The 16,867-nt window shown below is 41.5% G+C and overlaps 1 protein-coding gene across 2 annotated transcripts in view; it reads right to left on the minus strand.

The window, feature by feature from the left end:
- The window catches only part of MDGA2 (MAM domain containing glycosylphosphatidylinositol anchor 2), a 628,431-nt gene that overhangs the window by 339,486 nt on the left and 272,078 nt on the right, over positions 1 to 16,867 (minus strand). For both annotated transcript variants that reach the window (XM_067554719.1, XM_067554718.1), the window contains exon 3: positions 14,389 to 14,563. In XM_067554719.1, coding sequence (XP_067410820.1) covers positions 14,389 to 14,563 — 175 coding nt within the window. The remainder of the gene's footprint in view (positions 1 to 14,388; positions 14,564 to 16,867) is intronic.

A 16,867-nucleotide genomic window follows, 5' to 3' on the forward strand; every position in this document is an offset into this window, starting at 1 on the left:
AGAATTGGTCTGAAATCAACAAGATGAAATTCAATAAAGACAAGTGCAAAGCACTTCATTTAGGAAGGAAAAAATCAAATTCACCACTACAAAATGGGGAGTAACTAGCTCGGTGGCAATACTGCTGAAAAGGGTCTGTGGGCTGTAGTCGATCACAATGAATACGAGCCCCAAAATGTGGTACAGTTGCAACAAAAAAAAAAAAAAAAAAGGAAAATATTCTAGGGTGCGTTAACAGTAGCGTCATATCTCAGACAGATGAGGCTCTGATTGCGCAGCCCTCACTTGTATGGTTATTCATGTGCAGGCTTGGGCCTGTATTTTATAAAGGTCACAGAGTTAAAAATTGCAGTGAGATAATAGTAGCAGTGAATTCCTTCATTTTCCCCTCATTCGGGCTGGCAGCCATAATTTGTGATAGACACTGGAACCAACGCAGAAGACCCATGAAACGTGTATAATCTAAATAGTCGAAAGCCTGGAGAATAAAAAGGTCCTTACCGCCATCTTACAAATGGGGTTCTGCAGCACAGGGATTAAGTAATGTATCCAAGGTTGCACAGGAAGTCTGTGGCACCGAGCAGAGCTGTGGTCCCACTCTAGTATCTTAATCACAAAGCCACCGTTTCCCCTAGTAGTCAGACATTGCTTTGCAGAGTGCTATGAAGACATACAGGCTGATATACAAATGAGCAGCTTTAGTCCCTGTCCTGCTGAACAAGGAAAATTAACCCCACACTTTTTTAAAAAACAAAAAACAAAACAAAAAAAACAAAAAAACTGCCATCTTCTGTCAATGTAACCACTCTGCTTCCCCATCCCCAACATACTGCGCCACTGCTCTCTCTTCAATAAACAGCCAGCAGGACCATTTTCAGAGATTAGTAATATTCCAATTTACAAGTTTGGCCTCAGACAGGGAACATTCAGAATACCTCAAATTAAATTTATACTTCTGTCCTGTTGAAAGAATACATTTATCAGCATCGGAAGGCTTTTAAATGCCTCCCATCTGCATAATATCTCATTTCAAAGTGTCTTCAGAAGACTAGTTTTATTGTGCCTTGCACGGGAAAGAAAGTAACATTTGGTCTCCTCATATTCTAATACTTACACTATTGCCTTTATATATATATAATTTACATTCTTTATTCTCGTCTTCCATCCAAATATTCATATCAGGATTTAACCATACCAAAGGGGCTTCTAATAAATGAAAAGCCAAAAAAGAAGATCAAATAATATATATTTGGATATTGCCAGATATCGTGGATGGAAATTAAAAATGGAATTTCAATAAGAACGCTTGAGTCTCTGCACACAGAATCAGGCAAATACAAGTCAGAGAGGCCACACAGATACTAATGAAGCAGCTGAACTATATTTTCAGTCCCTGAATTACACCTTAATTCCTGCAGCCAGGACAGATTGACAAACATTTGCAGAGAAAGTGAGCACCTTCACGTTATACCACTAGAAAGTGTGGGACTCGGAAGGTACACACCATAGAAACTAAAGGGACACAAAGTTTAGGCCACTAGAACAAGATTTTTATTTATTTCCTTCCTTTGCTCTGGCATGTAAGGGGAGTCCTACCTGCAAGCTAATAATGGCCTTCACGATTCATCCCCACCCACTCCAGCCTCCCAGTACACTGCAGATTTTATAGAGACAGTCCCAATATTTGAGGCTTTTTCTTATATAGGCTCCTATGACTCCCCCACCCTGTCCCGGTTTTTCAAGCTTGCTATCTGGTCACCCTAAATGTGGCTGATGTGCCGGGTCTTTGGAGCAGTGGGAACACAGAGCATGACAAGGATCATTTAAAAAAAAAAAAAAAACCCAAGAAATGTCTGCTGTTGGCATGAATTAAAGTCTCCTCGAGTTGATGATCAGACCTTGGCAAAATACTACTGGGGTATTCCTTTCACAGACAGCTTTATAGTGTGTGCCCACTGGGTGCATAATCCAGCCTAAATAAAATCACACTCCAGCAAATATCCTAAAAAACAGACCTTCGGGACCATTCCACATTTTCAGTGGAGTATTTTCAAAAAAATATTTCTCTCTATAAACATAATGCATTCTTTTTACTACTTACAACTTCATCTGCATTTTCTGTGTATGATGTTGGCCTCTTGCCTAGTTTGTCTTTATTTATGCCACCATAACGCTTCAAAGATTGAGAACAGTTAAGCATCCAAAGTCTCTTCTGGGCCTGCTGAGAATGCAGCAGGATATAAACATCACACCAGCTTCTCTGTTTATGACACTCAAGGAAAGAAAGTAATAATAATGCTGTTCGGGTATTATAGCTTTTCCATCAAACTAATATCGATATTCCATAGCAGTCAGATATGCTAGCCACAAAAAGAAAGGAAAAACATAATTTAGAGACTGCAGGGAAGTCCTAAATTATGAGTAGGCAAACAATTCCAGCCCCCTCCCCCCACTCTCTCTCTCTCTCACACACACACACACAAACACACACACACACACACAGGCTCGTATAATTTACAAGGCAATTCTTTAACACACTCCTATATAGGGACCTGAAAACACAGGATGTCAAAAAGCCGAGACACATCAAATTATATAAAGTACCACCTTCAGATTCACTGGAGGAGAAACTGACAGCATCTCCTCAATAATGGCTTTTATCTCAAACGTATGAATAAATCAGACACCGCACTGTCCTTTCAATCTCCAATTGAGAACTTATGGTACTAATTGCTTCAATAACTTTAGTGGAAGATCGCCAAACCAGGAATCTTTTTTCCATGCTAAACTCCCTGAATTCTTTACTTTCTTTGGTGCCAGGTGCATGTGGCTGCATCCCAACATTATGGTAAAAGTAAATCAGGAGCTCAAGCCTCTTTATCATTCTGGCAGAGTACATCATTATCTTCATCCAAACCAAAAATAGCACATGGGGAGAGGAAAACATTACTGCCTCTCCATCTTATCAAATTCAAATCCAGTATCCACTGGCTGTATATAATTATCCATATAGTGGGGGGAGAGGAGGCAGGGAGGGGTAAGAATGACCTCACACAGAAAGCAATAAACTGAAAGTAACTTGCCAATTTCAGCCAATTCTCCATCTTCCTATTATTTTACTTTCTTTACTGATTTGCTGCTAGGTACCCTTTTACAAAAAAAATTACATGAACCACCAACTTCTCCATGCTGCAGCACACACTACGTAAGAGCAAATTACACTTTAATATCTGTGGAGGTACATCTAAGTGGAACGGTATTAAAAGAAAAGGCTAAAATATAGCTGACCTTCCCTGGTGTTCGAAACACACAGTGTTACTTTTCTGAAGAAGTTAAAGTGTAATGCAAAGTAATTCTGCAGTAGCCCAGTGAAATCACATCCAGGATTTAATTAATTATTGACACCAGGTTGGATTCTGCATTTCACATTAGGATTTGTGCAGCAGGTGGAAAATTAGGGGTAAATTTGGACTGCTGCGTGTGGAGACTTAGCAATATGATTCCCATTAACATTAATGAGAGAGATTCTGCTCGATCCCAATGAGCAGCACTCAACAGCTCCCCTGCAACGTCTCTTTCCAGCCTGATAACGAAAGAAGCATTATGATCCTTCCATTAAAAGACTCTGGGCTCCCCTTTCATAAGGGGGCTGCTGAACACCAGTGATTGCACCTGCTAATGAGGGACATATCCTAAAGCAGGAGCTGCGTAGTGACTTTAGATCGTTAGTGTCCGACACACATTTATCTACAGCCCTGCACACTATGCAAGCTTCGGATGTTGGCTTTGTGGCAAGCTAACCTATCTAGAGACGGCAACTTTCTGCAGCTGGTCCCCAAACAACAAACCAGAAGTTCCATGACTCCATTTCTCATAATTCCAGGCTCATCCATCTCACAGCCTGGGCAATGCAGGCCATAGCTTTCCTGTGTGTAGTATGCTTGAGTGGCTGAGAAGCTTCCCAAGTCCCTTGGACTCCCCAGCGAGTAGGGTGACCAGATGTCCCAATTTTATAGGGACGGTTCCGATATTTGGAACTTTTTCTTATACAGGTGCCTATTACCCCCCACCCCGTCCCGATTTTTCACACTTGCTGTCTGGTCACCCTACTGGGGAGATGACTGAGGAACCTGGGAAGCTAAATAGCGGATACCACCTTCTCAGCCACCCAGGAACCTGCATGGCATGGAATAAATAAGCTTGACACAGGGGAGCGGCAGAGATCGCGAGTGGCAGGGACCTCGTGGAAAGGGGGTTGTGGAGGATAGTAGGATACTTATCTATCCTCCCATCTGCCTGGGCTCTTTTAAATTGCCGGGCCCCTGTGCAATTGCCCCCCTTTATCCGTTGCCCTGTCGGCGGGCCTGACAGCCACAGAGAGAGAGACACGCACAAATGGCAGGATACTTCAGCAGACGCTATAGGTGGAAAAAATATATTTTGCACTTCTATAGCACCCTCTTTCTGAGAATCCCAATGCCCTTCACACACATTATTGAATTAACTCTCACAAGAGCTCCGTGAAGTGGGTTCATGATAATTTTATCCCTTTCAGAAGGGGAAACTGAGGCACTGCGCTGGTATGTGGTTCACCAACATTCACATGAGAAACCTGAGGCAGAGCCAGGAACAGAGTCCAGAACTCTGGACGACAGAATTATTCATGCTCGTCTTGTGACATACAGTTAAATCGGTGTGCACTAAGAACATAAGAACGGCCATACTGGGTCCCACCAAGGGTCCATCTAGCCCAGCATCCTGTCTTCTGACAATGACCAATGCCAGGTGCTCCGGAGGGAATGAACAGAACAGGTAATAAGAACTACAATAACCCCACTGTGAAAATGCATGTCATCCATGGATGTCCTGCTCACCTACTCAGGAAGCAATGGCAACAGGATATTTGTTTGGGTTTCATTATTTCTACCCCCAAGCGTTTGCTCTAGAAATGTTCTGCTAAGGTTCAGACTACCTACCTAGATGCCTTTTTGTCATTCTTGCCTCTTCCTGAGCTTCCCCATCCAGAGGATTATTTGATGTACAAAGGAAACATGTTACGGCAAAGAATACAGCGTCAATCATTTTAAACTGCAGGGCACATCTTTTCAGTTAAGGGTAAAATTGTGTGCGATGAATATATTGGCAACACCCTGACCTCGCCTTTCTCAGGCTGTCAACTAAGGGAGAACAAGGAAAAAGTAGCAGTAAGTGTAATCCAACACGCAGCAAACAGTAAACACTAGCCTTTTTAATGCACACACAACACAGACTGAAAACCCAACACCCCGTATTGTATTTAACTACTCATATCTAAAGGAGCTGGTTCTGGAAACAGATTCTCAAGCAGAGACTTCAGTAAGTCTCAACACAAGAGAAAGAATCTTTGTGTGTAATATGGTTTTTCTTCATTTCAACACTGCATGTTACCTACACAACTTTTGCCTCTTATACAGCATGCAACATACTCTACATACGCATTCACAAAATCCAGTCAACAGTGTTCATCATCTTAATTTCCAAATGAATTTGAAACACCTTTTAGTCAAGGTTAACCTTTCAATCTATCTTCTGTTATTCTAGGTGTGCATCCTGGTCTTGAATGCATAAGGCTCAGTGGCATAAAAGGATTAGGTAAATATGTTAATACTTGTTAAAAATCTGGTAAATGCCCTGCAGGAACCAGAAATAAAACTCTGACTAGTTTTGCTTTTTTAAGCCACGAGTCTCACTTTATACCATCAGCTTTTTCCTTATAAAATGGGCCCTCCTCCAGAACCCAGGTAAATTTCTGAAGAGGAAAGTAAAAAGGCTTCCTCCAGGAGGAGGAAGGGGTGATTGGATGCGTGTCATGAGCACCTCCATAGAGAGGAGACAAAGAACTGACGTGTATGATGAAATGGCAAATGGATTTTGGATGGCTACCAAAAGCTGGCTTCTGTCCGTAATGTATAAGTTAGATTTTATGACGCGTGGGAGTGAGATGATACCATTCCAGGCAGATACATGCGAAAAAGGCAACCAAGAATTGTTACAATTTAACACCAGAGAGACTGGGAGACCCAGAAAAGATTGGGATGCAACCTGTATCTCAAGAAGCTTGTAGTAGGGGGAGAAAGGTGTGTCTCCAGAAACTAGCTCCTCAGGACAATAGCCATTACAGGTATGTTAATTACCTCAGACCTACAGCTGAGAAGAACTCCTCCTTCCTGCTTTCTAAAGGGATGGCAGGCGAGGGGAGCGGTTCTGGGGAGATTGTCTGTCTGATCATGATGGAGGCACAGAAGCTCTCCAGCTCTCCAAGGATGTGTGAGAATGTAGCAGATATGTTTTCTTTTTCTGTAGATTAGAATGAAGCTTAAACTGCAAGGAAGTTTAAACTCATAAGCAAGATGACTGACATTTCATTTTGTTTTATTCAATATTTCTCTGGGCTTTTATTCCTCAAATAAACTCACTTTACTGGGGGATCTTCTGTGTGTTGGGAAGGATTAACTCAGCTGTTCCACTGCCGAAGAGCAAGGCTGGCACAAGGAGCCCCACACCTAGGGACCTGCCAGGTGAAGGAGTGAGTGTGGGAGTTCAAGACACCCACCCGTTTTTTGGTCTAAAAGGGACACGGTCACAGGAGTCACCCTAGGGAAGGATTTTCATAGATTCAGAGATTCCAAGGTGGAAGGGAGCAACGTGCTCATCCAGTTTGACTTTCTATATTAACACAGGGCATAGAAGGTCCCCAAAATTATTCCTAGACCAGATATTTTAGGAAAAAATATCAATCTTGATTTAAATATCATCAGTGATGGAGAATCCACCACGATACTTGAGAAGTTGTTCCAATGGTTAATTACACTCACTGCTGAAAATGTACATGTTATTTCCAGTCAGAACATGTCTAGCTTCAACTTCCAGCCATTGGATCATGTTATATCTTTCTCCGCTAGATTGAAGAGCCCATTAATAAATATGTGTAATAAATACGTGTAGATACTGAGGGACAGAAAGCAAGTCAACCCCTAACCTTCGCTTTGTTAAAATAAACAGATTGAACTCTTTGAGTCTATCACTACAAGGCATGTCTTCTAATCCTTTAATCTTAATCTTTCTCGTGGTTCTCCTCTGAACCCTCTCCAATTTGTCAACGTCATTCTTGAAATGTGGGTACTAGAACTGGACACAGTATTCCAGCAGTAGTTGTACCAATGCTAAATACAGAGGTAAAATAATCTCTCTACTCTACTCCAAGGGGAGTTGGAATAGGTGAAAGAGGGCACCTCACCATGTGGGAGGTGAGAGACCAAGGTGCAACAAGAGGTACTGGTGGTCCAAATTTCACACAAGGATATGTTTCGATATAGGACTTCTGTATGTACCAGTGCTCCTGTATGCCTCCAACACTCCACACACCTTAGCTACTTGTTGTTGTTGCTTTCATAAACTCAAAGGACGGTTTGTTGAGAGTCCAGAAAACAAGCATCAATATCAGTTGAGCTCTTCTGGGTTTTAAATGTGAGGTACCTTTTATGATGGCCAAAAATATCCAACACTGGGGATTAAGAAGGTGTGAATGATTGCAAGGGATATTTTACACAGCCACACCATACCAAAAGTGTGAGAACTAAGAGCTTCATTTACACGTTCTGTGATTTGGGAAGGAAGGCTTCTGCAACCGCCCTTTCCGGAGAAATCAGTAAAAGCTTATGATGTGGTCTTTTTTTTTTAAATGTTGAAACAGTGTTTAGACTTCTAAAATTTCAACACATTTCTGCAAGACCTCTTTAAATGTGTATGCCCATCTGTGCCTTTCATTTCAGCGTAAAGAAATGAGTGTGGCCAGGTGCTCATCCTCCGAGAAAAGTGTGGAGGAAGTAATATCTGTGCTTCCGCATAACGCTAGAATGAGTCTAAATTCAGTTGTTCTGTATCCCAGTGCCATTAGGTATTTATAGCAGTTTGTTGCTCCTGTGTTAAAGCTGTTGTTATACCTGTTCCGACCAAACAACCCTGTTTAGTCAGCTTTATCTGACTTCCCAATATACTCTGAGTCCACACAAGTCAAGGTTCTTTTAAGGTCTAATGAGAATCCAAGATTGCTTTTTAAGAGGCTGCTCAGGCTTTGAGCTGGACTGAAAATGAGGAGTCCATCAGCCCTACCAAATTATCCATCTTTTTTCAAGCTCTAACACATTGGCATCACCCCCAGAGAGGCTGCTGCTATTTTTAGACATGCCCGACAAGCATGTGCACTACAAGCAGGGTCCTGAATTGATACACTTTGCATGGAAAGGTGTATCTGAAGGAATCCAGGAGAATGCTCTGATGGGGATTCAGAAAAATTGTAGGCATGTTTGAAGTGAATGGAATAAAGCCAGCCCTCTGGGGCAGACAATTATCTGCTAGACTGTAAACAATGTAAACCACTCATTCTTGATGAAACAGTTCCGTTCCCTTCAATCCACCAGAGGACTTGGATCCATTGCTATCTTTAGAATGATTGTTTAGTTTAACACTTCAGAGGTGCTTCTTTCACATTAATATTTGTATGAAATATATTTTTACAGATGTTGGAGCAGAAAAATAATACACCAGCAAACACAGATCACACCAAGTTAGGTATCAGAATAATAAGCAGGTTAATAGCTTAAAAAAAAACCCTCCAAATATAATCGTGGGTAGCTCAAAATAATACAACATGACTAGCCCGTCCTCCATTTTTGTGCGGGGAAGGAATAAGATGGATAGATACTTACCCCCATTTTACCTACTTCCATATATGGAAGCCGTCCCATCCATAGGCTCTAATCCTGCAGTGAGCTCCGTGTGGTTGTACCACTGTGCCCGGGCAGAGCCTCTCTGATTTTAGAGGGTGCCCCACCCAGGTGTAGGGGGTCAGCCTGCACAGAGGTCATTGCAGAATTGGGACCTTCAATAGCTAGCAACATTTCATGCACACTACAAAACATCTTGCATAAAGATTACCACCACCTTGGTGCCAGGAAACTCAGGCCAAAACCAACTCTGGTAATAAAAACCCTAGTGCTGAAACATTTTTCACAATTGCAAGAATATTTCCCCACCTTGTCTCTTTACAGCTGAAATTCACAACATTACGAAGCAGCAACAGTTTCTTCCCTCGTTAAGGTTGCCATTGAGTTTACATAAGCATCCCATTTTTGCTCTTCTTTTTACAACCAACAGGCATGGGAATGTCATCCCCAGAATGGGTAAATTAGCTCTCAAACCAAGATAACATTTGCTATTCAATTTGAAGCGAGTTGGACACAGGGATTCCTGAACTGTGCTATCCTAATGGTAAAGGTGTCCACCAAATTCTTTAGCTTGTTTGGCTAGACTGTAGCAAACAACAACAAAACACAGCAAAGAGTGTTGTGTTAAAAATTAGTTTCGCAACATCCTAGTGCCCAAGACTGACAAGAAGGCAAATAAACTCAAATGACAAGAGCTATTAAGATTTTAAATAGTAATGTTGAGATGCCTTATTGGCTCAGACAAGTTTGAAAGAAGGCATTAGATGATTTCTGGAGATCTAAGCTGTCTTCCCGAAAGGGATGGACAGATCTGCACAAGAGTTCGGCACCCAGGCCTCGAACCTGCAGCTGGTTCCCTAGATGACTCCATTGCCCTCACAGCACCCTACTGCAGTCACCAACACTGGATGTTAGTGCTAGTGCAGGATTAGAGCCCTAACCAACATTCGCACGTTTTCCGAAGTGCTCACGCTGTTCTGAAAGCCTAGCCCCAGGTCTCCAGCCCCTTTCGTTGTGGGGACACACCTCCCACATGACCCAATCGCTAGAGAAGACTTGTCAGTGGGAAAAGGAGGATCCTTTCCCCGAAAAACTGAAGTGCTCTTTGTAAAGGGGTGTTCCTTCCTCTGTGTCTTCCCAAGCTCCATGCTGGGGAGAAGAAAGCAGGAGACCATAACAAATATTCTTCTAGTCAAGTGGGGGGACACCTCCCTTTACTCTCCAATACCCTCCCTCTATAGAAGTCTCGCTTTCTGAAGGTCCTAGCAGACCCACGGGAGCAGATTCACAGGAGGGGGTGAATAAAGGGTGGTGAAGGGAATAGGAGAAGGAGAATATGAGGCACAGCTGAGCAGGGCCATGAAGAAGAGAGAGCATGGAGAGTGCCAGCTGAGCGCGAAGCATGGTGGAGAAGGGAACAAAGGGGGAAACAGAGCAGGAGTGAGGACGACTGAAAGGTTGCATTGGGCTGGAGAGGGCAGCGGTATGGGTAGCCTTTCACTCCGGGGCAGACTTGACAAGACACATTAGGACCTCGAACCCCCAATCCTGCACTTCTCTGTAGGCTTCTCAAGCACATCTCACCACCTGCTAGCTTATAATGGGCCTGTCGGAGGCCTCAAGAATCCCTCAAAGCCAGGGCTCTGCAGAGCGATTTGATGACCCTAAATAGGCTCCTGGGGGGCTGATCATTCCTTTGGGCTCATCAGGAATAGACAAGTTTTGCCGGAGGTGGAGGGCGGGGTTTGGCTGGATTCCGAAAGGTCTCCCTGAGTCTCAGAGGAATTGGCATGAAGACCTCATTAAGCTTGCGGGCACTGAGAAAAATCAGTCTCTCTCACTCCTATATCTATAACAGAGAGTCACCTTCTTAGTAATGGAAAAACTAGGATGCTTTACTCTGACATGAACCTGGTGGGGAAATTTCCATCAATTCTATGTGGAGTACCTTGCAGGATTGGTCACTATTATTCCAATCCGTGCTCCAAGTGCTACTGGACTCCAGAGCGGACTGAAATGTGAAATAAAAATGGGAAATTATACTTTTCGTCCACATTTTGTTCCTATCAACATCTTCCAGCCAGCTGTGTAAGACACACACATAGGAACTCAGCAGCGGAGACAGGAAACCACCAGAAACAAAATGCTCTCTTGTCCTTTTTCAAGAAACCACTTGCAAGCTGTACAAATGCAATGGCTTTTCAAACTTTAAATCCTAAGCAGACAATTTCATTTACCCCTTAGAAATGGTCTTTGATCCAAAGCAACATGTCACCCACATTAATAGGGTGTGGCTCTGTCTCCCTCTAGTGGCTAGACTACACAGAGATTTACAAGGCGCGCAAGTCGGGAAATGATTTTGTTGTTTTGTTTTTTGCCCATGTAGAATTTCAATAAAAACTAAATTCCTTAGTCCCAATTTTTGTCTCTGACATGTTTTGTTGGAACAAACAAAACTGTTTCTTGTATTGAACTGAGATTTCTTATTTTGAGTGACTGAAACAAGACCCTAAAAATGGTTTCCCAAGGTTCTGGGTGAATGGCAGTTTCTCCCCGTCCAATTTTGACAAAAAATTGACATTTTCCATCAAAACGTCCATGTAACTGAAACAACTTATTTCCATCAAAATATGTTTTGATCGAAAATTTTCGACCAACTGTGTTGGCAAGTCTTCAACTGATGCAGATCTAAAGAACTGGGCACTTTACAGCTCAATCTGTAGAGGTTCATAGATCCAAGGGTCCCAGTTCAGTACCCTGTGGAAGACCTGATCTGGGGCATTATTAAAAATACAACTTACAATGCCACTATAAAAGGAGCAGAGATAGGAAGTTGCAGCTTCTCATGGATTGTAAGGTATTTAGGTATCTTAGCTGTGAAACGTCATACTTTCACTAGTTTGTTTGTTGTTTTTAGAAGTTTTAATTAGCTCTGAGTTTCCCAGGTTATTTTTAAGCTAGGTTCAATCCACATTTTGCATCTTGAGACCATCTCCATTATTATCTGCTTAGAAATATTTGACCATAAAACAGGTGACAGAACATTGGCTTGTATATCATGCCAAATCCTCTAAGAGTTAATCATGGCCATGACCTAAAGATTATGCATAAGAAGGGGAATGAGATGTAAATAGATAATAAATAATAGATATCAGTAAATCCAAGAAAAAAAAAGTGGCAGCTAAAACAGTTTATAAAGAGGATAAAGAATCTGATTCTCAGATCTAACCTCAATCTAAGTCAGGAAGGATCCAAATTTTAAAATTACAAGCATTTCCAAAGCAACAGCTCAAACAGCACTAACTATATGTTAAATGCAAGTCCAGGCTTTCATCATGACTTTAATTAATATGCCTAAAACTAACGAATTGAGGAAATTCCAATTGATGGATATTAGAAGAGAACTTAAGGAGCACTCATATAATAAGACTCAAATATTTGCCTATGGGGCTTTTAGCAGCTAGATACATGTAGCTGACCTCACTGATATATCCCTTAAGCCCTGTGTACATGGAAGATTCTGGGGAAGCAGGATGCATATATTTGTGTGTGTGTTGTGCAGATGGTACTAAGCACACCAAGTAGAAGGTGTTATATATGGTTATTAAGCAAGATTACCAACAATCTATTGGCCTACTGGACATCGTAACAATCTGTAATAAATGAACTACTTATTAAAACTGTGTCACTGTAGCCATGTCGTTCGCAGGATATTAGAGAGACAAGGTGGGTGAGATCCAATCAAATATATTACCTCACCCACTTTCTCTCTCTATTAAAACACCTGTTAATCCATTATAAACGATTTACAATTCACCATTAATATGAAGTGTGACTAACTTGGTGAATTAAACATGGGACACCAGTAAACTAACTGAATAAACTTGAAGTGTGCTGAGAGTCTGTTTAGGACAGGAAAATCTGTTAAAAAAGCAGTTTATTCAGATTTTAAAAACTGATAACTAACCTGGCAGCATGTACAACTGGTCTTCTAAAACAGCAAACTATCCCAACCTCCCTCAAAAAGCGAGAGGGTGCTTTTAATGCCAATGAAATCTGTTCCTGAGAGTCACACTTCTTGAAGCCTTATTGAGTCTGATAGTCTTATTTTTGAAAGGGCTCAGTAAAAGAAAAAAAAACCCCTGTCACTAATTTGGAACCCTGCCGTCCTTTTAAAAATCGTCTGTGAGATAATGCCTCTTACATTAGAGGATCCTCCAAATATGCACTGCAAAGACCTTCATCTTTGAAGTAATAAAAAAAAAAAAAAAAAAAGACTTTGATCCTGCTTCCCTTATCCTGAAATCTGGATAAATGTACATGCATGAGGCACTCAAAACTTTCCAGTGTGCTACTGGCAGGTACCATCGTACTGACTAGATACACAAATGCAGGGAAAAAGTTCACTAGACATCTAATGGGAAAGGTTCAATCCAGTCATGAGAAGGTACTACATTTCGCATCTGTGACTAGATTTCTTTCCATATCTGGGATGTGTGCAGGTCAGGATTTGCTTTTCTGTTAGCCCTATGGATTGATTTACTGCAAGCTCACGGCGTGAAGGAAATGGTCAATTCCTTTCCCCTTTGCATTGTTTTTGTTCCAGGGTTCTGGCGTGGGGCTTGGGAGACTCTTCCCCTCACTGCTATGTCAAGCAATATAAAATATACCACCGCTGGGGCAAGCTCCGCTGTGCACATGTGTGCTGTAGGAAATACAGTACCATTTCTCGCCTGTAAAACTTGCATAGACGATTGTGAGTCTTTAAGGTACTAAAGGACACCTAAGTCCCTTGTAGAGCTTTGCAAATCTTTCCCTAGAATCTCACAGACTACTTCCTTTGCCTTTCCTTTGCGCAAAGAGTAAGAGATTTGGAATTTTGTTGGTTTGTGAGTTTTTGCAGTTTATTAATTTTTGCTCACTTCACTTGGTTAAGCACTACAACTACTTCTGATTACAGTTTATATAAACAACTGTATATCCACAACGCTTTATGGCATTGTATTGCACAGTACAGTTCATAGAATTCAGAGGAAGAAGATTCATCAGGGTCTCAATATTGTTTTTAAAATGATGCGTTCAACATGGAGTATACAGAGGTGCCCTTAAAAGGGCCACATTTACTAGCAATAGCAGAGTCTGCAATACTGCGCTTGCTGCTGGCAAATGTTGATGTGTCAGTGGCAATCACTGTAACAGGGCAAAAGTTCTCCACTTTGTGGAGAACACAGAAGCTGAGCATATCCTAATCCCAGTGAAGTCAAGGACCAAACTGCCACTGATTTCAGGAGTTTGATCAGGCCCTAACTAATAAATGTCTCGTCACAGTACTTTTGACATTTTTCAAAACAAGAGCCTGAACTTGCAACTTCTACTCATGAGAACAGCCCCTTTGACTTCAATGAGAATATTCACAGCGGTTAAGATTGCTCACATGAGTAAAGGCTGCAGAATTGAACCCAAAGCATTGTTATCTCTAAACTACACTGCAAGCATTTGCATGTTTATAATCTGTATGGGGCTACCTACATCCTCAGCATTCCTTGGCCACTTTCACATAACTCCAGACAGTAGAAGAGGTAAACAGAAACTCTGATAAGAGCTTTCTGAGCTGTTTACTTACAGTATACATCCACTCTTATTGACTTTATAGCCGGCGAACCCAAGCCATTATCAGCCTTGCAGTAGTACCGGCCTCCTTGATGTCGCTGGATATTTGTAATCCTCAGAGTTTCATTGAAGACACTCGAGTCTTGAAATCTGTCAGAGGCACTTCCTGCTGTTTTGGTCCACCTGATCTGAGCAAACATCAAAAAAGATTGTTACTTTAGGTTGGCTGTTTGTAAAAATGAATTCTATATAGCTGCAGAGATTCCTCTACAAACCTGAGAGCAGCATGTGTACTGTGGCTATGAGATTGTCCATTAGAAATCAAATACACAGATATACAAACAAAACACTACATTGAAGAACACCAGGACTATGCTAGCAATAGCTGATAGTAACACCTGACTACTCTAGCTGGAAATAACTTATAAAGAAATATATCCCCCTGGTGAGGAATATATGCAATGACTCAACCACTAGCAGTAAGACATCTGCTTAAAGAGCTGCAAAAAATCTTCTACGAGCAGAAATAAGCAGAGCACATGAAGATTCGTTTGGTGATGCTCTTTTCAATAGCTGCGGCAATTTTATATTTAATTTTTTTTATTATTCTACCTAGATTTATATAAAAAAATATTTCAATGAACCATAGCATTAGATATAATGGCCTAATTTTCAGAGATTATGAGCACCTGGAGCTCCCATTGAATTCAAATTAATGAAAATCAGACCACAAATTTCTATTGGGAAACATTTTAAAAAATAACAGAAGCCTCCAGTTGCTTTTTCATAACCATATGATAAACCACTTTTGACAACTTCAAGCAGTTGTATACACCTGGGGGAGGGAAGAGTAAAATAATTGCTTTGTTTTTTTAAAAAAAATGTCTGTTCCAATAATTAGAACTGCTTCTACATCAATAATTATTTTTCAAAAATGTGCAAACTTTTCAAAGTGAACACTTCTATTAAACTGCCAAAACAGTTGGAAGGACTATAACAGTCTATTACAAACAATGCCATTCTTTTAAACACAGCTGTGCACAACAGAATCAGCTCTGGTAATGATACAGGCAGTTGCCATGGTACGACTCAATTAAAAGTTTGTATAGTTGGATGAAATTTTTCATGCATTGAAAATATTTGAGCAAGTTGCAATAGCCGCACTTCACAGCACAAGAAAAAGTACATATGTTGGGCCCAGCAATCCATGCCATTAAACCAGTTTGACGCCAAGTAGCTCCACTGACTTCACAGCTACGCTTCAGTTCCAGCAGTGCCGAGAACTGGCCTAGCTATTTTGTGAATGATTTTTCCATCTCGCGTTCAGTAATGATGCAAAGTCTCTGTTGGAATTACAAGTCGAAAGAAAGAGTTTCTTGCTAAGAAGCAGATCTCTAGCAAAAGCCACTGAAAGGAAAACAGTGTTTTCTCTTGCTGAGTCTCTGATCATCTCCACACAGCTGTTAAAGAGACTTCTTTTTCAACTAGCAGTGAACTGAAATGGAAGAAAGGACTGGATCCCTCGACTTACGGACAAGGAGTTACAGAAGTAGTGATGAAATTTCAAAACGATTATCAAAACATCCTGTTGGGAGTGCTCATTAATTTGGTTACCGGTCACAGCTGGTCTGAACCAGACATGTGGCAGTTTGTTATACACTGGAAAAAATTAAATGCCTAATTCTGCAGCCCTTACAGACGTTGAGTAGCACATGGTTGCTGCTGTTATTCATATTACAGTATGTCTAGAGGCCCCAGCCAAGGTCGGAGGCCCACTACACTAGGCATTGTACTGATACAATGGGAAGCACGCCTTGCTCTGGAAAGCTTACAAGCTGAATAGACAAGACAGATGCAGGTACAAAGAGGTGGAGATGCTTCCCCGAAGTAGCACAGCAGATCAATGGCAGAGTCAGGACCAGGATCCAATGGACTATATAGTTTCTCACTGAACTGCACCATTTGCTGGGACTGCATAGTCTCAGCAGCACCTCTTCTGTGCCTCCTACTACAGCCCATCAGGAGTGCAGTTCACTATCGTCCCAAGTTCACTCACCACAGGATAGGAACTGTAACTTTATTCATCTCTCACAAACTCCTTGAGCATCCTTTTCTCCACACTACACACACACACACACACACGGAATCTGATCCCCAATTAATATTATTTAATGAGCTCTATGCCTTCCACCATTGCGTGGTGTGTGTGAGCATGATTGTCATATGAAAAGAATACATGGAAACTCGTTATGACTTGCATCTTTGATTTCATTGCTGGGACTTTGCCTATTTATCCACCTCCTCCAGCAGCTCGGAGCACTTTCCAAGAGATGCCATTAAAAATAAACAAACATTTCCTACTTTCCCGATAGGAACTTTTCCCTGAAAATTGCACTGGTCCAGAAGCCACAGCAGGCAACACTCGATCCTGGACCAAGAACAGGTTTGAAGTCTTACATTTTCTGATCCATTAAGACCAGAAATGGGAGCTT

Source organism: Emydura macquarii, unplaced genomic scaffold (genome assembly GCF_026122565.2).
Source record: "Emydura macquarii macquarii isolate MOO-44397 ecotype Brisbane River unplaced genomic scaffold, CSIRO-AGI_Emac_v2 contig_1551, whole genome shotgun sequence".
Classification (NCBI taxonomy): domain Eukaryota; kingdom Metazoa; phylum Chordata; order Testudines; family Chelidae; genus Emydura; species Emydura macquarii.